The 25,243-nt window shown below is 41.1% G+C and overlaps 1 protein-coding gene across 1 annotated transcript; it reads right to left on the bottom strand.

The window, feature by feature from the left end:
- Positions 1-12,829: 12,829 nt before the first annotated feature.
- LOC132584817 (keratin, type I cytoskeletal 24-like) lies at positions 12,830-24,465 on the bottom strand. Its single transcript, XM_060256740.1, has 8 exons — positions 23,906-24,465; positions 23,016-23,098; positions 22,088-22,244; positions 19,853-20,014; positions 18,896-19,021; positions 17,687-17,901; positions 15,726-15,763; positions 12,830-13,168 (listed from the first exon to the last, which is right to left on the bottom strand). The coding sequence occupies exons 1-8, from the start codon at positions 24,404-24,406 to the stop codon at positions 13,065-13,067; spliced, it is 1,386 nt and encodes a 461-aa protein (XP_060112723.1). The 5' UTR covers positions 24,407-24,465; the 3' UTR covers positions 12,830-13,064.
- Between the last annotated feature and the right edge of the window lie 778 nt (positions 24,466-25,243).

The raw sequence follows: 25,243 nt of genomic DNA, 5'->3' as shown, positions 1-25,243 counted from the left end.
AGTGTATGGCATTGCACCTGTCTGAGGTTCCACCCCTCCTCAAATTTCACGCTCTCCAGGCTCTACCCCTTAAATCTCCAGGAATTTCCTAACCTGAAGTTGGCAATGATATCTACTTCCTTTTATCTGCCCCTCTGACTTCAGTTTTCCACCTTGTGCCTTGTCACCTTGTCCCTCCCTATGGCCTTTACCTAGGAAAAGGATAGTCTCTCTGCACAGTGGGGAGGACCAAAGCAGCTTACATCATTTTACCTTTCAGAGCAACATTTTCTCTCTGTTGACGTTGTTGGTCATAAGCACAGGACTTCAGTCTCTGTCTCTCACTTTCCCTCCCTATCTTTCTTTCTGTATCTTGTCTGCTGATACAGGATGCCATTTCCCCCCCTGTCTCTGGTTGTTTCCCTTCCAGTGGAGGAGAAGGAGGAGCCCTCGGCCAATGAAGGGAGGCTTTCTCTGGCTCTTTTCCTCCTCCTACCCCCATCAATCAATTGAGGGAATTCTTTCTTTCTCTCCGCTGTGAAGCAGAGCAACAGGTGGCTCAGCCAATGGGAGAGCAGGCAGAGCCAGAAACTGCCAGAACAAGGTGTGTTGCTTTTTACTGACAGAATCACCTTGGCTGGCAGGCAACAGCCACTTGGGCAGGATAGAGGAACGGACTGAACCAAAAGCACACAAGTACTCCTGACTGATGGTTTGATGGGCCAAAGATTGATGCATCACATTCCCAACCAATCAGAGTGCTCCATTTTGCCAAGACAAAGGGGCTTTTATTATATAGTGGGGAAGGCAGCTTTCTTTCACCATATGTAGTGATAGTGGGGAAAGTTGCTTATTTTTGCCATCAGTATTGTATCAGCTGAATCTTACCAAGCTAAACTTTTCAAAGCAGATGTTCTATTAACATTTCAATCTAATCTTCTCATAGAAGGCATATTTGATCCAATGCTGTGATGTTCTTTGCTAATAAGGGCTCTCTGATCTGGGCCAACTTAATGTCAGTTTATCTACAGATCATTGTCAGATGTAGTGGAAGCACCGACTTGTCATTTTATTTGTATACTTTTGGATTGATCTCCCTTCCCTGCAAATTGGATCCTTTCCCATCCAAGCTGATAAAATCTTGTAAGGATAAGTTACCAGTGCTGTTTGCCAGAACTATAATTGTTTCTCTGGTAGAAGGGAGTTTCCCAGGGCCTTTGAAAGAAGCAGTGGCGAGACCTTTTATTGAAAAAACATAACTTTAGCAAATGAAAATCTTGCCGATTATATGCCTGTTTTTAATCAAGTGAACAGGAGGCAGCACAGCACCTTCAGATATACCTATGTTTGCCGCTGACTCATTTTTATTGGGCTTCAGGCCTGGCTTAAGATGAGGTACATTGTTTGTCCTGGTGGATGATTTCCAATAGTCAAGGGATAGAGGCAGTGCATCCTTATTTGTTCTATAGGATTTTCTAGCTGCATTTGAAATAGTAAATCAGGGGTCTCCAACACTGTTTGGTTCACTAGCACTTTTGAAATTTTAAGGAAGGGTCATGGACACATTATGGAGACCAAGTTTGGTGTAGTGGTTAAGTGTGCGGACTCTTATCTGGGAGAACCAGGTTTGATTCCCCACTCCTCCATTTGTACCTGCTGGAATGGCCTTGGGTTAGCCATAGCTATCGCAGGAGTTGTCCTTGAAAGGGCAGCTGCTGTGAGAGCCCTCTCAGCCCCACCTACCTCACAGGGTGTCTGTTGTGGGAGAGAGGAGATATAGAAGATTGTAAGCCGCTCTGAGTTTCTGATTCAGAGAGAAGGATGGGGTATTTATCTGCAGTTGTCTTCTGCAGTTTGGTGTAGTGGTTAGGTGTGCAGACTCTTATCTGGGAGAACTGGATTTGATTCCCCACTCCTCCACTTGCACCTGCTAGCATGGCCTTGGGTCAGCCATAGCTCTGGCAGAGGTTGTCCTTGAAAGGACAGCTGCTTTGAGAGCCCTCTCCAGCCCCACCCACCTCACAGGGTGTCTGTTGTGGGGGAGGAAGGTAAAGGAGATTGTGAGCCGCTCTGAGACTCTTCGGAGTGGAGGGCGGGATATAAATCCAATAGCTTCTTCTTCCTCTTCCTCCTCTTCTTCTTCTTCTCCTCCTCACAAAATGGCTGAGAGTGGGGCAGCTACAAAATAGTTCCATGGGTATATCTCTCTCTTACAAAATCACAAAATGACATTGCATCAAGCAACACTGTTATATTAATGAACAGAGTTTAATGGTGTGGGATCTAATTAATATCTGAGTGGCCATCAGTAGTTCAGAGCTTTTAGCAGGTATTCTCTTTGTCTTTGAAGATGACTTCTGAGATCATGAGGACCAGAAACCTGTACGTGGGTGAATAATTATTTTGTACTACACTTCACCATAATGGTGGTTTTGAGTTGTGGAATCATTGGTCATCATTGAGAATAGTGTTGTCTCAGGCAGCAGGTGACTTGAAAATAGTTCAGGTGAATCTTGGAACCCTTTCAAGAAAATATTTAAAAAGGGTTCTTGTATGCTTCTTACAAATGTTTCATGTCTCCTGGAGTGGAATGGTCATCCTAAATGAAAACATCATACCTAAATCAAAAGAAACAATAGACAGTGCTGGGGAGGAGCCTGTGGTCGTGGTGCATGTTGGCACCAACGATGTGGGGAAATGCAGTCGTGAGGTCCTGGAGGAAAAATTTAGGCTGCTAGGCGGGAGACTTAAGGCCAGGACCTCCAAGGTAGCCTTCTCAGACGTGCTACCTGTTCCACGTGCAGGGTAGGAGAGACAGGCACAAATTAGAAGTCTCAATGTGTGGATGAGACGATGGTGTAAGGAGGAAGGGTTTATGTTTGTTAGGCACTGGGATGCTTTCTGGAACAAGTGGGAGCTGTACAAAAGAGACGGTCTCCACTTGTCTCCGGATGGATCCAGGCTGCTGGCGCTTAAAATCAAAAAGGTGGCAGAGCAGTTTTTAAACTAAATCTTGAGGGAAAGCCGACAGAAGATGAAATGTCTCTGGTTCGGGAGGACTCGTCTCAAAGAGATGAAGGGTTGGCTGCTATTTTTCTACCGGGTAACGGATCAGAGTTGTCCACTGTGATGGTGACAAACAGTATGGACTGTCTGCCAGAGTCTCGAAGCCGCAGGAGGAAGGTGGCGGGCCTAGCTTGCCTGGGAAATTATAGATGTCTGTATGCAAATGCTAGAAGTGTTCGAAGTAAAATTGGTGAATTGGAATGTTTAGTGTTGGGAGAAAACATAGACATTGTGGGAATTTCAGAAACTTGGTGGAATGAGGAGAATCAGTGGGACACGTTGATTCCTGGATATAAGTTTAAATTATATTGTTATTTATTTAAACTGAGTTACTTTATTGTGAGTCATTTTATGATTGCCTTGGCATTCCTACAATGAAATGGCCTAATTACCATTTAATGCCTTTGAGGTCTAATGAAGAATAATAAGCACAAGCTTAGATGTTCTGCAAAATAATTCTTTGAAAATTACAACATACATAACGCAATAGGTTTACAATTTTCCTCTTGATTTTCTAAAGGAGCCGATTTCCTCACATTTGAATTCAGCTTGCCTCATTAGCCCTGGCACACATGCAAGAACTATATTTTGTCCCTATAAAATGCACCTGGTGATGAGTTCAAACTCAATTATGCTTTTAAAAAAAATGATCATTAGCAAGGTTAGAAAAATCCCTGGTGGTTGGTTGCCTGCATTTGCTAGGAGTTTATTGTACATGCCTAAGTATATTAGTATTTGCTCAGTTCTATACAGGAATGGTCCTTAAATATCTGATGCAGTTTCCTTGGAATTTTAATATTTTTCCCGGTCCTCATTATCAGTATGAGCATGTAGCAATAACAAATCAAAATGTTATTACAATACTGGTTAGTATAAACCATGGAAGACACATGGGCACTGCTTTCATTTGTGAACAATAGACTGTTTACAGGTATCTGGAAGCCTTGTGTTCAGTTCTTAATGTGGCATGGCTGTGGTTATTCAAAGTTTACACAGTCTGAGAGAAAATTTATACCAGCTAATGAGACTGGCTGCAGATCAAAGGAAAGGGGGATGTGAGGACAGCTCTCCCCATAGCTGGAACCATGTATTTCCATACCATCTATACATCTGGCACTTATGTTATGGGGATGCTGCTGTTGCATATCTCTGTAAGGTGGCCAGCTGTTTTTGGCTGCTGAATACATTTGTGTGTCTGTTGAAACATCGTACTCCACTTTAACCAAATTTTATTCATTCCTGTCCCTGTATTAAGAATTAAGCTGGTGCACTTATAGAATGTCTAAGCTAACAAATCACTGTTCTTCCTGTCATTTCTGTGAGCCTAATGTATTCAAACTATCCAGTTTGCTCATCTAGGGCCTGGGTGACAGGGCTTCCCAGCTCTGTGAGCCTTAATCAGACAGAATCTTCTCTTTAGAGAATCATGAGCCTTTTGTAGATCCTGATATACTCTAGATCCATAAGGACACACAGTGATACTTAGTGAGGAATGTGATTATGAAGGGCACTCTGCCTTTGAACTGCTGAATCTGTTTTCCTGTGCTGCTGTGCTGCTAACCTCTCCTTTGAAGTCAGGAACAAACCCAAATGGAAGCCACCCTTACATGACTGGATGTTTGCTTAGCCGTACAATCCCTCCCTTTCCTAAGCTGTGCTCCAAAAAATGAGGCTTAGACTTCAGTGCTTCCATGATCTGTGCCTCCACTGATGCACTAGGTAGGATGGAATTGCCAGGACTACTGTAAAGCTCTTCAACCTACTAGTTCCTTCTAAAATTAACACCAAAAAAAAGATGTCCTCTTCATCATAGGGGACTGGAATGCCAAAGTAGGAAGTCAAAAGGTGACCCGAACAACTGACAAGTTTGGCCTTGGAGAACAAAATGAAGCCGGGCAAAGGCTAATAGAGTTTTGTCAAGAGAACAAGCTGGTCATAGCGAACACCCTCTTCCAACAACCTAAAAGGCGACTATACACGTGGACATCACCTGATGGGCAACACAGAAATCAGATTGATTATATACTCTGCAGTCAAAGATGGAGAAGCTCCTTACAGTCAGCAAAAAGAAGACCTGGAGCTGACTGCGGCTCAGATAATGAGCTACTCATTGCAAAATTAAGGCTTAAACTGAAGAAAACTGGGGAAGCCATTAGGCCATTCAGGTTTGACCTTGATCACATCCCTTATGAATATACAGTGGAGGTGAATAATAGGTTTAAGAAACTAGAGTTGATAGACAGAGTGCCTGAAGAACTATGGACGGAGGTTCATGACATTGTACAGAAGGCAGCAATCAGCACCATCCCAAAGAAAAAGAAATGCAAGAAAGCAAAGTGGCTGTCTGATGAGGCTTTACAAATATCTGAGGAAAGAAGGAAAGTGAAAAGCAAAGGTGAAAAGGAAAGATTCACCCAACTGAATGCAGATTTCCAGAGAACAAGGCGAGATAAGGAGATCTTCCTGAAGGAACAATGCAAAGCAATAGAGGAAAATAATAGAATGGGAAGGACAAGAGATCTATTCAAGAAAATTGGAGAAATCAAGGGAACGTTTCGTGCAAAGATGGCCATGATAAAGGACAAAAATGATAGGGGCCTAACAGAAGCAGAAGAGATGAGGAAGAGTTGGCAAGAATACACAGAAGAGTGATACAAGAAGGATCTCAATGTCCTGGACAACCATGACAATGAAAACGATGACCTTGAGCCAGACATCCTGGAGTGTGAAGTCAAATGGAATTTAGAAAGCATTACTAAAAATAAAGCGAGCGGAGATGATGGTATCCCAGTTGAGCTATTCAAAGAATAAAAGATGATGCTGTTAAAGTGATGCACACATTATGTCAACAAATTTGGAAAACACAACAGTGGCCACAGGATTGGAAAAGATCAGTTTATATTCTAATCCCAAATAAGGGTAATGCCAAGGAATGTTCAAACTACTGCACCATTGCACTCATTTCACATGCCAGCAAGGTCATGTTAAAGATCCTACAAGCTAGGCTTCAGCAGTATGTTAATCAGGAACTACCAGAAGTTCAAGCAGGGTTTCAGAGAGGTAGAGGAACTAGAGATCAAATTGCCAACATTTGCTGGATTATGGAGAAAGCACGGGAGTATCAGAAAAACATCTATTTCTGCTTCATTGACTATGCTAAAGCCTTTGATTGTGCGGATCACAACAAACTGTGGCAAAGAGATGGGAGTACCAGACCACCTCACATATCTCCTGAGAAACCTGTATAAGAGTCAAGAAGCAACTGTCAGAATGGGATATGGAACAACTGATTGGTTTAGAATAGGAAAAGGACTTCAACAAGGATGTATATTGTCACCCTGCTTATTTAATTTATATGCAGAGTACATCATGTGGAGTGCTGGCCTGGATGAAACACAAGCCGGAATTAAGATTGCCGGGAAAAACATCAGCAACCTCAGATGTGCAGATGACACTACTCAAATGGCAGAAAGTGAGGAGGACCTAAAAAACCTCTTGTTGAGGGTGAAAGAGGAGAGCACTAAAGTAGGCTTGAAACTCAACATAAAAAAACCTAAGATCATGGCATCTGGTCTCATCACACCTTGGCAAATAGAAGGGGAAGACATGGAAGTAGTGACAGATTTCACATTTCTGGGATCCAAGATCACTACAGATGGTGACTGTAGCCATGAAATTAAAAGATGTTTGCTCCTTGGGAGGACAGCTATGACGAACCTGGGCAGTATAATAAAAAGTAGAGACATCACCCTGCCAACAAAAGTCCGTATTGTCAAAGCGATGGTATTCTCAGTAGTAATGTATGGCTGTGAGAGCTGGACCATAAGGAAGGCCGAGCGCAGAAGAATAAATGCTTTTGAGATGTGGTGCTGGAGAAGACTCTTGAGAGACCCTTGGACTGCAAGAAGATCAAATCAGTCAGTCCTAAGGGAAATCAACCCAGACTGTTCCCTGGAAGGTCAGATGCTGAAGCTGAAGCTCAAATACTTTGGCCACCAAATGAGAAGGGAGCACTCCCTGGAGAAGATCCTGATGCTAGGAAAGACAGAAGGCAAAAGAAGAAGGGGATGGCAAAAGATGGACAGCGTTACTGATGTAACAAACACGAATTTGTGCAGACTTAGAGGATGGTGGAAGACAGGAGGGCCTGTCGTGACTTTGTCCATGGGGTCGCAAAGAGTCGGACTCGACTGTGCGACTGAACGACAAACTGTAGAGCTCTTCAACCTATAATTCCTTGGTCATACAGTTACCTTGTGGACAGCTCTACCACAGTTTCAGCAACTGAGCCCTAATCAGCCTAAGGCTGCCTCTCCCTGTTGGACAGCTCCTTAGTTTTCCTTGCTCTCCTCTGGCTTGACATCCTGTGATGACTAGAGGAACTGGAGCTGGTAGAGCAAGAAATCTTCCTTTGCCAGTACTCTTCCTTGTACCAGTAACTTATATGAGTAGGCCTCTTTATTGACACTAATATGTTTAATCATAATGCAGCTGGGTCAACCTGATAGTCTTGTCTATATCTCAGAACAAGAAACAAAGAGTGATACCTTTGTGTATTGGCAGCTCAAACCATTTGTGTTGTGCCCTTGTTCTGAACCATCCTGAAAGTGCCAAGCATTAGCAATACCTGTTCTCTTCTTGCTATTGCAGACTTGACATGTTTTGCAGATTGGGTATTTAGGGCCCTGAAAAATGCCACTTATGGAAATGCCTCGACCTGGATAGCCCAGGCTAACCTGATCTTCTCAGGTCTCAGAAGCAAAGCAGGATCAGCCCTGGTTAGCATTTGGATGGGATACAACCAAGGAAGCCCAGTATCCTGACACATAGGGGGGCAATGGCAAATCACCTCTGAATATCTCTTGTCTTGAAAACCTCATGGGGTCACCATAAGTGAGCTGTGACTTTATGACATCTTTAACGGAGAAAGTGAAGAGATGTGGGGTGTGTTATTTAAACTGAAAATATTTTCAACTATTATTGTAAGCTGCCTTGAGTCATGAAGAAAGGGAGGATATAAATGTTTTCATAAACAATATCTCCTTTTTCAACTTTTTTATTGGGAGCTGTGATTGTGGGAACAGTACTTGCCTTACATCTAGATAGATAGTAATTCTAAAAAAAACCTGCTGTAATTATTTAGGACAGTAATACTCAGTAGCTTGAAAGCCATGTGACATGCCACTTGTGGCTCTTCTTAGCACCATTCCCCAACATGTCATTGGCCGCATGTTGAAGGAAAGTGTTGAAGGAAAGGCCATTGTCTGGCAGGATTTGTTGTTGGCAGGTGTTTTGCACCTTGTAACAGCCACCATCAGAGAGATGGAATGGAGGGTGGGTCATCACTGCAAGCCTGCCTGAACTGCATGTCTTGTGCCACAGATGGAAGTAAAGGGCCCATCCGCTTCAACTACCCCGCTCTTCTTTATAGCACCTGCACTTTCATCTTAGCAGCCAGGCAGCTGTCTGGAAGAGAATAAATTGGCTGCAGAAAAGATAAAGTAAAACCACCACCATGGGAGCCACACAGGGAAAGAAGAAGAAGAAGAAGAAGAAGAAGAAGAAGAAGAAGAAGAAGAAGAAGAAGAAGAAGAAGAAGAAGAAGAAGAAGAAGAAGAAGATGATATTGGATTTATATCCCGCCCTCCACTCCGAAGAGTCTCAGAGCGGCTCACAATCTCCTTTACCTTCCTCCCCCACAACAGACACCCTGTGAGGTGGGTGGGGCTGGAGAGGGCTCTCACAGCAGCTGCCCTTTCAAGGACAACCTCTGTCAGAACTATGGCTGACCCAAGGCCATCTCAGCAGGTGCAAGTGGAGGAGTGGGGAATCAAACCCGGTTCTCCCAGATAAGAGTCCACGCGCTTAACCACTACACCAAACTGGCTCTCCAAACAGAGCAAGCTGGCCACTGTGGAGTGGTAGTGATACTATTCTCCTTTGTCCATAGCCTGCTGGCTCTCCTCTGGGCACCTTGGAAATCTCACTCTCTTACCTGAGCTATTGTGCCTTATGTTGAGGCAAGAGCAGAAGGGCAAAGAGGGAAGCCCTACCCCTGATTTCAGATATATAAGGGCTGGTTAAGAGTCAGCTTCTGAAGAGAGACAGTTCTTTACATGCAGAGGTACTCTGGTCATTAAAATGTTATGTCTTATATTATTGAATGTTTGAGTTTTGTGGGCTGGTGCACAAGGCATCATACGTTTTTTGTTGTTGATGGTAATTGTAAATGTGACTTGCTATCCACTGCAAAGTGATTACACTGAGTTATGGCAACAATTTGTTTAGATAACATCTTCCTGGATATTGGAAACCATACAAAGATAATTTAGAAACAGCTGGATTGCAACAATAGCCTTACTCTTTAGAATCAACTCAAAAGATTTGGAGTCTGTGGCTTGTCTGATGTCACTTTGTCAGAACATTCACATCTATGTCAGACTGCATTTCCTGTGGCATAGGTTTTGGCAGAAACTTTGATGAACTGTTGCCAAGATGATGTTATTTCTATACTTTGTATCTTTGAACTGTCACATTGATTGATTGTTATCCGGGCAGACTGAGTCCCTGAAGTAGACATTCTTTCTTATTCACCCCTATTGTGACATCAAGTCATGTACTCATATTTCCTTCTGAGAAGATGCAACGTTACTTGTCACATCTTGAAACATTAGAGTGCTGTTTTTGTCTTCACAGATCAAAACTATAGCAGCACAGATGCAACAAATTAAGGAATGTATAAGTTAGGATTGGATAGAAAAACTGAAAACGTTAAAAGCCACTAGTACCTTATGGACCTGTAGAACAGATGAACCAAAGGGTAGACATCTGTGGGTAGAACCAAGAAAGCTTCTTATTGAGTGGAAGGCACTCTCATTTTCAGAATTGGGAACTATTTCTGATTTCTATTGACTTCACCCTCTAGCCACCATTCCCTGCATTACTTCCTGTACCACCCTGGAGGTCTTCACAAGTGAGTCTTTTGGGTTGCAAGGAACCACAGCAAGGAGGAGGAGGCAGGAAACCCACAGTACAAGAGTGATGCTCTAATCATTCTCTGGATCATGTGCTCATTTGGCTTCTGGCTCTCTGGTACTTTGAAGATGAGCTCCTTTGGGGATCTGGAAGAGGTTGGTGAAATAGAAATGCATGATGATGATGGTAGAAAGTGCCTTCAAGTTGCAGCTGACTTAGGGCCACCCCATAGGGTTTTCAAGGCAAGAGACATTCAGAGATGGTTTGCCATTGCCTGCCTCTGTGTTGCGACACTGTACTTCATTGGTGATCTCCCATCCAAATAGTAATCAGGGCCAACCCAGCTTAGATTCTGAGATATGATGAGATCAGGCTAGCCTGGACTATCCAGGTCAGGGCAGAAATACGCAAAGTGTATAAATAAAATGTTTTCCAACCAGCTAACTGCTTAAAGAACTGGTAACAGGAGCATAGGCTCATCTGCTAGTTGTACTATCAGATCTGTCCAATATGGCAATTATAGTTGTTGTAAATTTGGTGAACTCTTGGGGAAAAATAGTAATCAAAGGCTTCCTGCAAATTTTCATGTTTATGGGTTTAGTTTGAGCCATCACCAATATCTTTGTAAGAAACAGCATGTCCACATTCAAACTATGACATTATATTATGCTGGAAAGGTAAGCGTTTAAAAAAAATGGGGCAATCCCACTGACTGGGCAGATGACATGGTGAGTGGGCTGCTGGAGACTCATAAAATTATGGCCTGTCCAACCCACATTGTACATTTTACAAGCACATAAAGCATTGCTCCATTCTGGAAGTGTGCTGGTGGCAGGCACTGGCACGCTAAAGTTCTCAGAAGGATCGGGGTAGGCTCTGCAATAACTTAAAGCATCTCTCCACATCTTACCAAACAACTGAACAAAGGTTGCTGGGTTTGCCCAACTAGAACTTACTTTGCTCCCTGAGTAGTTTGTAAGTGCACTTTCTCAGAGGAAATTAATTTCTGTGCCAAAGAACTCTCTAGTGATTTTTACTGGTACCTCAAAAGGAAACCACGATGCATCTGAGAAGCTTTTGAATGCGGGAGGACAGACAGACATTTTAGAATCTTACCATTTGACTTATCAAAACACAGTGATTTTTGAAAGCTGTCACTGTTCTTTGCTCTAAGAATTTTTGAAGTGTGTGGATTCCTCTTTTACTCTAATTTCCAGTAGTTCAGAGCATCCTGTTCTTATTTAGGGTACTCAGCCTCTTTTTTTTTTTTTACCTGCAATTCGTTTTGTCACGTGGAATGTAGAGATGGTAACTGCATCCAATAATTTTACCCCTGCAAATGTGTCCTTTAGGAAGAAACCATAGACAGTTTTGTGGACCAAGTAAATGTATTAGCATTGTGTTTGTATCAGTCATTTTGTGGATGTGAAACAATGCTAGCAAATAGATGAAAATCCAGCTAGAAACTGCAAGATATTGCAGACTGACTTCTCAGTCTCATTAATATCAGCCATGGGGGAGAATTGGATTGATATTGTGACACAGGGTGTATAGGTGATTATCCACAGTAGCTAATTAAATCCCTCGAAAACCATTTTTTTTTCTCAGTGGAGAAAATACTAATTACCATTTACCTCTTCTTACTATTGTTTCCTTTTCCTCAATTCTTTGTTCTTGATTCTTCAACACCCTATTTCATATTGCAGAGTTGTTCATGTTCAGTGATGGGTCCTCAACCTTTTGAAATTTGCAGTCCAGTAGTGGGCACTATTATAAAATGACTGTCATTGGAGGTGGAACCAGTCACCAAATGGAGGAGGTGACATGGAGGAGGGCAGTTGCAAAACACTAGAGGTCCCTGTTCTGATATCCTTGTATGATGGGATCAGCCGTTTCCAAATGGGGACTCCCTGTGGACCCAAAGATAAATGCTTCCTGGGTTCATTGGAAGCGTATCTTGCAGCAGTATGGTGGAGGAAAGCTAGAAATAGTGTTTTGTTTTGAGGAAGAAACACATCTGAAAAGAAGCAAGCAGGCACCTGGAAACACATCAGCGGATACTGTGGTACCCAGAAGCACCATGTTGAGTATCACTGTATCAAATACACATAATGTATAATACTCCATCTAAGCTGTGGAGTCGTGTGAGAAAAAACTCTACTTTGTGAGCTACCAGCATTAAAGTTGTGAACTACTGCATAAATTAGTTTTCTCTGGGACCATTTTTCCTGAGCTAAGACAAAAAATGTATGAGCCCAGATGCTAAAAAACTGTGAGCTAGCTCACACTAACTCATCTTAGAGGGAACACTGATCATGTAGCAATCTGGCTGAAGCTAAGCATGTTTGGGTCTGATCAGCATCTGAATGGGAAGCCTACTGGGAATCTTACACAGGCTCATTTGAATTCCTTGTGAGAAAGGTAGGGTATAAATGAAGGGGATGGATAAGGTCAACTGCCTGCATGGCTTTTCTCTTGCTACTTCTGTGACTTTCAACTGCTCCTGATTGCCAGGGATGTCCCTGATATCTCCTGATACTTTAAACTAGTCTCTCATTACCCTCACACTAACAAGCCCATTCCATCCGTTGTGACAGATGTACTCTTGACTTTATCTTCCTAATTTTGCCTTCCGTACTTTCACATGGCTCTAGTCTAGGTATAAATAGTTGTAGTCACTGTTGGTTATTTGCTAATGGCATTTCAGCAGTGCTAATATAATTATGCAGCTATAACATCAGTGCTTATTTTTTAATGGGCAAAGTGAGTATATATAGAGTAGAAAAGACAGTGAAGTCAGAGACAGATATACCTTGCAAGTTAGAAAGTTTATTGCATTGCATGAGTAAACAGAATGTAGTTCTCAATACCGTAAAAAGAATGCACCTCCGTATAATGAAAAGAAAAGCATACTGTATTTTTTTAGACTCCTTCTTTGCAAGAAACTACTAAGCTGCAATTTATTCTGGTTTTGGGAAGTTCTGGGTTCTCCCTTGCTGGCATGCATTGGCAAGTTCCCACATTTCTTCTTTTCTTTATGCCACTCACTTATTTGCCCTTTCTTCAATGGATTTCACTTGAGAAGAAACTATCTTGCCATCCACCATCTCTTCCACAATGGTCTTAACCACTCTGGTTTTAGTGGGTTCTGAAAGGCACAAATGTTAAGATAGTATTATCCACTAATAATAATCACTATAAAAAAACCACAAAGTAAAATAAAGTGCATTCACATGACCAGTCTGCTCATCATTCACTGATTTCCACATGTGAGGCAAGTGCCAGAACTGAGCTGAGAAAGTTCCAAACTTTTTACTAGAGATTTTTGCAAACCTTGAAAACTGGGTTTGGCCTGTAAGCCCCAAACTTTTGTTTTTCTCAAAGATTTCAGGTTTTCACGGCTGGTAACATCATTAGGGTTTGTAGAATCTTTCGGGATCAGAGAAGCTATTGAGATTTACAAACACCAGCACAATTTTAACAGAAAGCAAGAAGGCATTTTCATCCACCAATCTTGGTACCCAGCTCTGCAAAACACCCTACAGACTATAAATTGCAGAAAGTCTCAGAACAACCAGCAAATTCCACAGAACAATCAGCACAGTCAACAACCATCTTCCTTATCTTCAAACCCCTTCCAACCCTCCCAGCAATTAACACGGAACAATGGTCACATTCAACAGCCAGTTTCCTTATCACTACCCTTCCAGGAAGCCCCACCAAACAATGGACACATCCACAAACCAATTGCCCTTTCATCACACCCCCTCCAGCCTAGAAATAGCAGCTCTCCAGCAGCCCTGGCCCCACTCAATGCACAGCAGCCAAGAAGGTCTGAGCGCCTGCTCCGGCTGCAACGCCACTGAGGATGTTCTCCGCAGCTGAGAACGAAACGTCTGGAAGGAAAACTTTCTCCAGTAGAACACGGCACTTGATCCCGAAAGATTCTACAAACCCTAATTTTGTTTTTCTACCAGCTGATTACATTTTGTAATAGATGGGCAGCTGTGTTAGTCTATCTGTAGCAGCAGAAGAGACCAAGAGTCCAGTAGCCCCTTAAAGAGTAAGAAAATTTGTGGCAGGGAGTGAGCTTTCATGAATCGCTGCTCACAGAAGAAGAAGACAGAAGATATTGAATTTATATCCCACCCTCCGCTCCGAATTTCAGAGTCTCCGAATGGCTCACAATCTCCTTTATCTTCCTCTCCCATGACAGACACCCTGTGAGGTGGGTGGGACTGAGAGGGCTTTCACAGCAGCTGCCCCCTCAAGGACAACCAAGGCCATTCCAGCAGGTGCAAGTGGAGGAATGGGGAATCAAACCTGGTTCTCCCAGATAAGAGTCCGCACACTTAACCACTACACCAAACTGGCTCTGAAGAAGTGAGCAGTGACTCCCAAAAGCTCACATCCCCCACAAATTTTGTTAGTCTTTAAAGTGCTACTGGAGTCTTGCTCTTTTCTACATCTTATAACATCATCCAATTTTCAGCAAGGGTAGCTACATTTTAAAACGTTATCCTGTTTTCAGCAACTGCAAAAAGATATCTTGTAAGGAAAACAATCATGCAAATATGCAGTTAGTATCCAATTAATGAACAAGATACATCAATTAGTATTGCCAGCCTCCAGGTGGGGCTTGGAGATCTTCCACTTTTATAACTGAACTCCAACTGGCAGAGATCAGCTCCCCTGGAGAAAATTACTATCGAATGGTGGACTCTAGGGCATTGTACCATGCTGAGGCCCCTCCCCTCCCCAAACCCCTCCCTGCAAAGTCTCCAGGTGTTTTCCAACACAGACCTGGCAACCCTAATGCTTTTTGCGGATGGCAGCATAGCTGAAGCTGTGTTTAACCTGGAATATCTAATGACTGAAAATTGATCCATGGTAACATCTTCCATCAAGCTGACTTTTTGTGTGGTTGGTTTGCTATACAGACTTTCTTACTACAAGTTACTTGGATCATGAGGACAAGATTTATATTTTTTCAGGCTTTCCCCTTCACTTCTGTCTAAGTTGTCAAATCCTATGCATATCACTGTACTTACTCTTTGTAATACAAAATACTATATTTACTCTGTTTGGAAATAAATGTAATCTAATCAGGCCCTTGCTAGTTAAAAAAAACCTCCTTTGTTTTGCAGCCATGCAAACTTTGTTAACATTGTCCTATTATTTTATTTTATATGTTCATAGTGACAGTATTAAGCCGTGGTATCCTATTGAAAGTTTCTTAAGGCTAATGAAACCACTTTTCCTTCACTCAAAAAAAAAAAATCTAATACTTAAAATGTTTCTTGAACACTGTCTGCTACAATGCTGCTAGTGTGATAATTCTAGAATTGACATCACTCAACTGACTTGCAAAGTATGTCTGCTTAATCTTTGAGCTGCACCTTCCTTATGTATGTGCTTTGGAGGCTGATGGTGCCGCTATTCTGAACATGGTTTGAAAGGTGACGGTAGATTTGGGGGCCAGTACTCTCTGAAGTCAGCAGGGAAAGAACATTGGAAATGGAAGAGCATAAGAAACTCAGTAGGCCCAGGCAAGAGATTTAGCAAATCCAAGGTAGTCCTTGGGTCACTCACCTATGGAGAAACAGGGCCTTAAATTATACTTCACTGACTAATGGATTAAATACAGGTTTGGCTGCTGAATTTGTTGGAATTTGCAACTTATTGAAATAATAAATTGTAATTACCTCTGATATGACTTTTCGTTTCATATGAAGATCTGAAACTGTTATAAAGGAATAAAATAATAGTTGTTAGCTCTCTTTCAATGTGGATCAAATGCTATAAAAATGGCTGCTTGGGATTAGTACAGGGGTGGCCAAACTTGCTTGATTTAAGACCCACATAGAATAAACATCAGATGAGAGCTGTAAAGGAAGGAAGGAAGGAAGGAGGAGGAGGAGGGAGGGAGAGAGAGGTGGAAAGAAAGAAACTTTAAATGCATTTCCCAAGCCACCGGCTGGCTTGGCTTGGAGAAGTGATTTAAAGAGACAAAGCCTTCTCCAAACTGGCTGACAAGGTGGTGGAGGCTTCAAGAGCCACACAATGTGTGTGAAACAGCTAGATGTGGCTCCTGAGCCACAGTTTGGCCACTGTTGCTTTAGTAGAAAGAAACATACTTTTAAAAGGTTAGAAAGGTTTAAAAGGTTAGGCATATTATGTAGATTTTGTTGATGTTATTCAGAAAATCAGAGTGCTGTTTAAAAATCAAATAATACATGTGAATAGGAAATTTGATTTTAAGTCTGGTTGCTAGATCTCCCTCACAGAGACTATAGAGCAGTGAGACAGTGTCTTTACTTGGATCAGCTTGTGTTTCAGACACTGCAAGAAGGCTTTTGAGTTGCACAGAATGCTTTCTCAGAAGTAAGAAATAAAAAAGCAACAGTTAGTGCTTTAAGTTTGCTCGCAAGTCTTTTTCAGCATGTTTGTTAATAATAAAAGACATTGCCTTGACTTGATTTTTGTGTTTTTCTGTCTGTACTTTGAAACTGAACCAGCACTTTGAATATAAACTATTCTGTTTTACCTACCTGGAAACAGCTTCTTCCTTCTACTCCTGTTGCTGTTTTATTAAAAGTCACTAGACTTTGTAGATTCCATATATAAATAGGGTTGCCAAGTCCAATTTAAGAAATATCTGGGGACTTTGGGGGTGGAGCCAGGAGACTTTGGGGGTGGAGCCAGGAGACATTGGGGTGGAGCCAAGATCAAGGCTGTGACAAGCATAATTGAACTCCAAAGGGAGTTCTGGCCATCACATTTAAAGGGATGGCACACCTTTTCAATGCCTTCCTTTCATAGGAAATAATGAAGGATAGGGGCACCTTCTTTTGCTGCTCATAGAATTGGACCCCCTGGTCCAATTGTTTTGAAATTTGCGGGATATTTTGGAGAGAGGCACTAGATCCTGTACTGAAAATTCGGTGCCTCTACCTCAAAAAACAGCCCCCCCCCAGAGCCCCAGATACCCGCGGATCAATTCTCTATGATTTTCTATGGGAATAAATCTCTATAGGGAATAACAGAGTTCCCAGCAGACATTTCCCTCCCCTCCCCCTGCTTTCTGACGACCCTGAAGCGGGGGGAGGGTCTCCAAACTGGGGGATCCCCTGCCCCCACCTGGGGATTGGCAACCCTATATATAAAAGAAGGCTATGCTTGCTTGTGTCCAAGTTAATATTTTTAAAAATTACTCAAAGAAATTGTATGGTTGGGATTGTTAAGGCTTGCTGTTTGTTTACACATTCATTGTAGTTAGATTGCAACCAACAAATTAATATAACTGCTCAGTCCTAACAAGAAAACAGTCCACTAACATGAGAAGTTGCATCTTCCAAGCAGATGAGGGATTGTATCCAACCAGCTTTACCACAAACAAAATGGGGAGGAAGGTTTTCCTTTTACCCTTTTTGATCCTCAAAAAAGCCGTGCTGGAGATCATGGGATTGGGATAGACAAAACCCTTGGGGAATGGGAAAGTAATAAGGAGTGGAATTGCGAGCAACTGAGTAGATAAAATTAGTGGGATCCATTTCAAGGTAATTTGTCTTGTGCATCCAACTGTGAACCATTAGAATGAGGCAGAGAGGAAGGTAAAGTTTGCTACCAAGTTGATATATACCGCTGCTACCGCCCATTTGCTTACCTTTCCCCATCCAGCAGGCGCCTATATGTTTCAATTTCCATTTCCAAGCGGGTCTTGATGCCTAGGAGTTGCTGATATTCTGAGTTTTGGCACTCGGTTTCAGCCCTGACCTGCTGAAGCTGTTCCTCCAGGCTGCTAACTTGCTGTTGGAGCTGTGCGAGCTGAGAGCTATAGTTTGCTTCTGTTTCTGTCAATGTGCCTTCTAGCGAGGCTTTCTGTTAGCAAAAGAAATATACAATTGGAAGTACTGTTACTCTTAAAGGAGAAACTTTTGACTTTAATCCTCTGAGTGTCAAATTGGAATGCTTTTCAAACAGAGAGCCAATCTGTATATTTCATGAGCCCTCAGGGACTACTTAAGTTAAATTGGAAGTTTGCTTCTGGTACAGAATTTGGCACCACAACAGTCCCATATCGAACACATAGACAGTCCATATGATAACAATTAAAACATTACGTAAACAAACTACAGTGGATAGTGTGAGGGACCCACTTGCTTCCCACAATGATTTAGAGAGGGAGCCACAAATTAATGGGGAAGTTTAATTGAACAAGCGGCCCTGTGGTGCAGAGTGGTAAAGCAGCAGTACTGCAGTACTGTGATCTGAACTCTCTGCTCACGACCTGAGTTCGATTCCGCTGGAAGTTGGATTCAAGTAGCCGGCCCAAGGTTGACTCAGCCTTCCATCCTTCTGAGGTCGGTAAAATGAGTACCCAGCTTGCTGGGGGCAAAATGTAAAAGACTGGGGAAGGCAATGGCAAACCACCCCGTAAAAAAGTCTGTTTTAAAAACGTTGTGAAAGCAGAGTCGGAAACGACTGGTGCTTGCACAGGGGACCTTTCCTTTCCTTAATTGAACAGCAGTTTCACTAAAACAATGAACTTTTCAAAATGATTTAATTTTGATAGCCACCCTTTAGACATGCTCTTCAGGAATGTTGCCCTGAAGCAGATATAAATACTTCTAATTCTGAGTGCAGTAGATTGCATGTATGCTGGAAACTAAGGAAGAATGTGCTCTGAACATCTTGGTCTCTGGGACCTCTTCATTCTTCCTTGGGGCTATACCTAGTGCTGCTACTAGCTTCTGGGGTCTATGAATTTATTAACAGATTTAAAAAAAATACATTTGCCTCAGTTGTTCTGTTCTCTAGTGGAAAGTGATTGTACAGATGTTGCTGCTGTTCAGAGATAGATAAAAATACAAACCTTAGCCAGGAGGGATTGCAACTCAATTTCCAGCGCTTGGAAGGAGCGTTTCAGCTCCATTAACTCATTCCTGGCTGAGTTTGCAGCACCGGCATCATCGTAGATTTGTTGCTGCAATGGTTGACTCTAGAAGGGAAATCAATAAAATGTAAGTTAAATAAAGGAATGCATCCATTGTTGTATAATGCACGCCTATTGTTGTACAATGTGCTTCCATCATGCAGGACCCTTGATGGAAAATCATCTTGTACACTGTCTAGTAGGGTATAAGTAATTGCTATAATCTAAAAAAATTGCAAGAGAAGTGTAATTGGACTGAATGAGCTATTTTTGCTATCTGGACCTAATTTACCATAGGGAGTATTGTCCTCATCTCTGTATGAACCCTCTTTCTGTTTGACATCCTGAAGACAACCTCTGTGCTGTCTCTTTAGATAATTAAGATCTAAACTTGCTTTAAATAATTAAGATCTAAACTTGCTTGAAACCTATTTCAGATAACTTGTAAATAATTGATGTGATTAATATGCTGTTGTTAATTGTATAATTTTACTGTTTTAAAATTTATAAAACTACATTTTAAAATTTATAAAACTACACATTTTCAGAGATGGACAGATACAAATAACAAAATACAGGTTAATTAATTGTTAATTGAAATGAAAACACAGGGTTTAATTTTTTTATCATTAAAATGGGGGGGGGTAAGTTTCCTCTTTCTCTTAGAAGAGAATTGTAAAGATGATCATAAAACGGTTCATTATTAAAATGGTTAATAAAAGGCCCCCAAAGGCAGGGGTTTAGTCTTTGGAAGTAAATGTGATAAATGCGTTTCACTGTCCATTGCAAAAGAAATTTGGTATCTTATTTGTCCAGTGTTTCCAGTTACCCACTGTAAGAGCAGTTATTTTAAGTAAAGTGTATGGTTCAAAGTTTATTCTCCATAGTGATTCTTACCATTTTGTTAAACTGTTCTTCAGCCTCTCTGCGATTTTGTTCTGCAAGGTCTTCATACTGCGCTCTCATGTCATTCAGTAGCTTAGTCAAATCTATTCCTGGAGCAGCATTCATTTCCACAGTAACATCACCAGTACAGCTGCTCTTCAGTAAGTTAATTTCCTGGGCAGGAAGACAACAGTATTCAATGAATTATTTCTTGAGTTGAAGAATAAGCTTTGAGTTCAGCACCAGTTGTCCCCTTAGAAGGATGTCTCCTAAAATCTATGATAAATTCTTAACAAAGTTTTGGTAATTGTCCTCTTAAGCACATCCAGGCATTATATATAGTGCAAGACCTATCTTTTTCCTGCAATCGGTATATAAACTTTCTTCTATTACATATCACAAGTTGATTAATCTCATAGATATAGCGCCATCATTTATAATTCTTATACAACATTTAGTTTTCATAAGTGCTGAAATTCAGCAAATCACATTTCCCTGTTTACTATAGTGATAGTCTCACTGCACTAGCTCATGGGTATTGTGATTTGGGATGGGGGTAGATTCAAGGTTGCCCTAAACATGCTGTTGGCACAACTCTCTCTGGAAATATAGCATTAGCAGGACTTGTCATTTTGTCTTTTGGCATTTTGAATATGGAGCAGAGAGACATAATGAGAGCAATTTTGTTGACTGGAGTCTGGAGCACACTGGGTGGGTTGAGAGTTATATGAAATTGAGAGTTCTCTGTGTCTGGAGAATATGCATACATTTACCACCACCCTTAACCGAGACAATGAAGTCATTGCGTTAATTCTTTCCATGTTTCTTTTGGCCAGGTATTAGCATTTTCAGTTGTTCTTTAACCATATTTTTTAATTTATACTTGTTGAGGTGTTTCCAGAACAAAACACAACAGAGAGAAAACTATCTGTATCTCATTACTCCAAATTAGCTGCACAGGTTGTGCAGCTCTGATTCACTCTTCAGAACAGCTACCAGGCATAATAGTTCTAAGCAAGGAAGGACATCTCAGATAGTACAATTTCAAAAACTTGAACCCATTCCAGTAGTACGCATCTGAAATTGAGATACACCAGCTTTATTTTATTGGTTGAAAGTATAAGATGGTGATCTGCTTAGGGCTGTACTCAGGTCGGGGTGGAGAAGGAGTGTCAACTGAAGCTTCTTTTATCTTCTATATTTAATATGGGACCACACAAGTAGTAGGGAATACTTATCAGGAAAGTCAGCTAATGAATAAACTAGTTTATGATGTTATCTAAACTTAGCCAGTAATCTTTTGCCATACAGTTGGATACATTAAGCTTTTTTGCTCAAGTTCACCCAGTTTTTCTCCTTATTATATTCTGTCTCCTACATGGCTTTCATCCATGCGGGAATAAAAAAATCTAGCCATTTTCCCCCCTCAGCCTAGTTGCCACATGTTCCTTTTTCCTTTGGCTCCCAACCCTTGTGACTTCTGTACATATAGGCTCCGTGAGTCCAAACATAAGGGCTTTTTCCCCCCCGGGGGTAACATGGTGGAGTGGAGTTCTGGAATCTCTTTGCGGAAACAACATTCTCAAAAAATGTTCAAAAGCTCATGAGGGGCACCCATGTGCCCTTCATTTCCCTCTTGTGAGTTCTGGTACCTCTTTTTTTCCAGAAAAAAGCCCTGCCAAACATAGTCTTTTTGCATAGTCAGAGGGCCTCTTCTTTCCTTTCTCACCAGCAAAAAGCCTGTTGCATCCTACTTGTAATCTACTATGATTTTATACAATTATTGCATTTTGTGGATTACATGTTTGTATAATGTTATATACCTATAATGTAAACTCATCTTACTGAATACGGAAATGTTTTAACTGTAATCTGTATCACTACCCCAAAACAGTTCTCTCAAATTGCTTTGCTTGGCTTATCACTTCCCCAGAGACTTTTAAAAAGCCTTATTTGGGCATAATTCAGAAATTCTTTAAGATCTGCTATTTAAGCAGGTTTTAGTTTTAAAAACCCTGATATTTATATTTTCTAATTAGATTTTATTTCTATTATTATTGCTACTGATCCTAAATCTTCAGGATTGTTTGTGTGGGCTTTACAATCAGTTAATTAACCCTGTGGTTGAGGCTGACTTGCCCCCAGTGAGTTACATAGCAAACTTCATGGCTGAGGGTAGGTTTGAAGATGGATGTTCCCAAAGACCAAAGTAATAGTAGCAAAAGGGAACACATAAATTTCTTTTACCTCCTCATGATTCTTCTTAAGGTAAGACAGTTCCTCTGAAAGGGTTTCAAGCTGTGACTCCAGGTCAGACCTGTTCATGGTCAGGTCATCAAGAACTCTACGCAGGCCATTGATGTCTGCTTCAACACTTTGGCGAAGGAAGAGCTCGTTTTCAAATCTGGAAGAGGTGAGGAGCAGAGCAACACGTATATTCAGCGTATAAAAACAGCTTAGTATTCACTGTTAGTAAAAATGGAAAATGAATAGACAAAGACTTTACAAATTAAGAGGTAAATGGTCCTGAAAAATCAATGAAAGGATAAATTCCTTTTCTATATAATGTGCAGAAATAAAACAGAATGTCCTAACATATTAAAAAAAAAATTGACTGGGCATCTGTAAAGTATATTACATTATTTAAAATGGGATTGATTGAACCAGAAGCCTTGGCAAGGCCCATTCCAACTCTAGGATAATTATAGTAGGTGGTTTGTATATTGAGTTCCAGTAGTGGGTTTGTTAGACATGAGCCTGAGAATTACAGCTTCAAATCCTCACTCATCCTTGTTGCGTATGGTATTTTTTTTACAAACAATTCCATTTAATCAAGAATTGGCTCAAGCATACAAACTTTTTTTGTGTGTGGACATATATATGTGTATACACACAGGGAGAGAGAGAATATTGGGTGTTTTGTATGTGTCTGATAAATGAAACTGTATTCATTTCCATATATAGACAACAATTGCCAGTTTTTGTCAGTTATAACAAATTCTATGTGAAAGGCTATGGCCTAGTGTTATATATACAATATTGTAAGTAGAATTTTGGTTTAAGTTTTTATGTTTCTTATTCTTGTTAACATCCTAACATTACAGGAAGGGGGAAAAGACTAAAGTAACCAGTATACTAGAATTTTAAAATGCAGAAAAGTTTGTATTTAGCTTACTTCAGTCTGAAGTCATCAGCAGCAAGGCGGGCATTGTCGATCTGTAAGACTACATTGGCATTCTCAGTTGTCACGTTGACTATCTAAAGTGAAAGATGAAAACAAAGCTCTTTTTAATTTTGTGGCAATTTTGCATTTCTAAATTAGCAGTTGTACATTATCAAAAATTGCTAAAAGACTAGCACGGAGCAAAATTGTATTTTTTTTAAAAAATAAACATTCTTCTTCAAGAACATCTTAAATTTCTCCCAATCCCCAAATGTGCAGATTATGAAGAAATAAGGCGGGAAGTTTGGATTTTATAGTTTTTCAGTTGAAGAATTTGAATTTAGAATTATTCTGTTATAATCCATACATTTGATGAAAATTATTCAAATACTTTCATTTAATTAATATGAACATAAAGTATATGTGACTAAGACATCAGTATCAATATTTTTTAATGTTATCATTTGGAAGAGAACTACATGAGATCTGTACTTCTTCAGGCAATTCAGTGAACAAACTAGCTAAGTGGATCAGCTTGAACTTGTCAGTTTATATCCATTAACTTAATTCTTCAGTTGTAGATTTGGGCTGTTAGTTCCCTGAAAAACAAATTCTTCTTGCTGGATTTACTCAACTGACCATATAATACATTTGATAACAATTATCTGTCATTGCGTCTTAAAGAAATACATCTTTCACTAATCTTTTTTGTATGTCTTAGTACATACAATCAAAGGCTACAATGTTGATTTTTTAATGTCCTGTGTACACAACAGAGTATTGTCTCCAAGCAATCTCTGCATCACTTGTGCAGATTCAGTTCATTTAAATCCAGATGACTGTGGACATTCCTGATGCTCTCTGCCTGAACTGGACAGGCTGCTGAATGCTTTTTTTCTCACCTGGTTCCGAAGATCTTCAATTATATGGTGATATTTGCTGTAATCACGGGTAACTCCAGGAGCTCCAGGTCCATTTTTCTCATACCAGTTACGAATTTTACGCTCCAGCTCAGTATTGGCCTCTTCCAGAGAACGCACCTTTTCCAGATAGTTTGCTAGGCGGTTATTAAGGTTCTGCATAGTTTCTTTTTCGGCACCAGCCAGGAAGACACTGTCACCCCCTCCAAAACCACCCCCCAAAGACATGACCGAACTAGAACGGTAGCCTGCTCCATAGCCACCGCCACCACCACCTGCCACAGAGGCACTGCCAAAGCCGGCTCCATTGAAGGCACTACATGCACCTCCTGCGTAGCCTAGCCCTCCATAGCCTTGCCCTGCCAGAGATCCCCCACCAAAGCCGTGCAGACTGCCTCCTCCAAAGCTTGCCATTTTGACACCTCCATCACCCCCAACATGGGAAGAAATTCTCCTGGATGCAGTAGAGATCCGAAGAGACATTGTAGACAAGTGATGTGTATGCTTTGCTAAAATACAGCAGAAAGAATCAAAGGACAAGCAGTCAAAGGAGCATCAGACAGTGTGCTAGCAGGGGCAATTTACTCTGCCTTTTATGTAGGATCATTAGGGTGTTGCTTTATAATTCCTCCTACCTGTGGCAAAATATTTTTTTTTTGTCAGCTCAGCGGATCTATGCTGTAACTGGTTTTCTTTTTCTCCCTCCCATCGTTAGCATTTAATTTAATATTGTGTCCATTTGTGCTGTTAGGTGTCCTGAGGGTGTTTGTTATGCCAGGGGCGGAGTAGGGTGGAACAAAGTTAAAAATTCATTATTGTAATTGTAGGTGAGTAATTCTTTTCTTCTTCTAGACCCCCAGGCACAACTCTCCTCATTCCCAGAGCTAGTCTCCAAGTGACATGCTTTTTCGGTATTACTTAAGTAGTTTCATTAATTCATGTAACAAAGCAGTGGCAGACATCAGGTCTTGTTTTGAATACTGTTTTGCATTATCAGTGTTTGCTTAACCCACTCCATGGGTTTGCTTTTTGCTTAACCCACTCCATGTTTCTTTGACAGTAGTCCCCAGTTGATTGAAAATATGCTGGGAAAGCCCCAGGTACTATAGCTGTCCCTCTTTGGAGTAGATTGTTCTACTCCAGACTTTTAAAAGGAGAGTCATAAGGCTTCTAGAGCTTCTTAAACTGAAAGACTGGCATCAACATTATTGTTAAAAATAGTGGACTCCAGGGCTTTTTTTGAGCAGGAACGCACAGGAACAAAGTTCTGGCTGGCTTGGCATCAGGGGGTGTGGCCTAATATGCAAAACAATACCTGCT

The sequence above is a fragment of the Heteronotia binoei genome, chromosome 15, assembly GCF_032191835.1.
Source record: "Heteronotia binoei isolate CCM8104 ecotype False Entrance Well chromosome 15, APGP_CSIRO_Hbin_v1, whole genome shotgun sequence".
In the NCBI taxonomy this organism is placed as follows: Eukaryota; Metazoa; Chordata; class Lepidosauria; order Squamata; family Gekkonidae; genus Heteronotia; species Heteronotia binoei.
The sequence above is the reverse complement of the archived record's forward strand: the minus strand, read 5'-3'. Positions and strand labels throughout refer to the sequence as shown.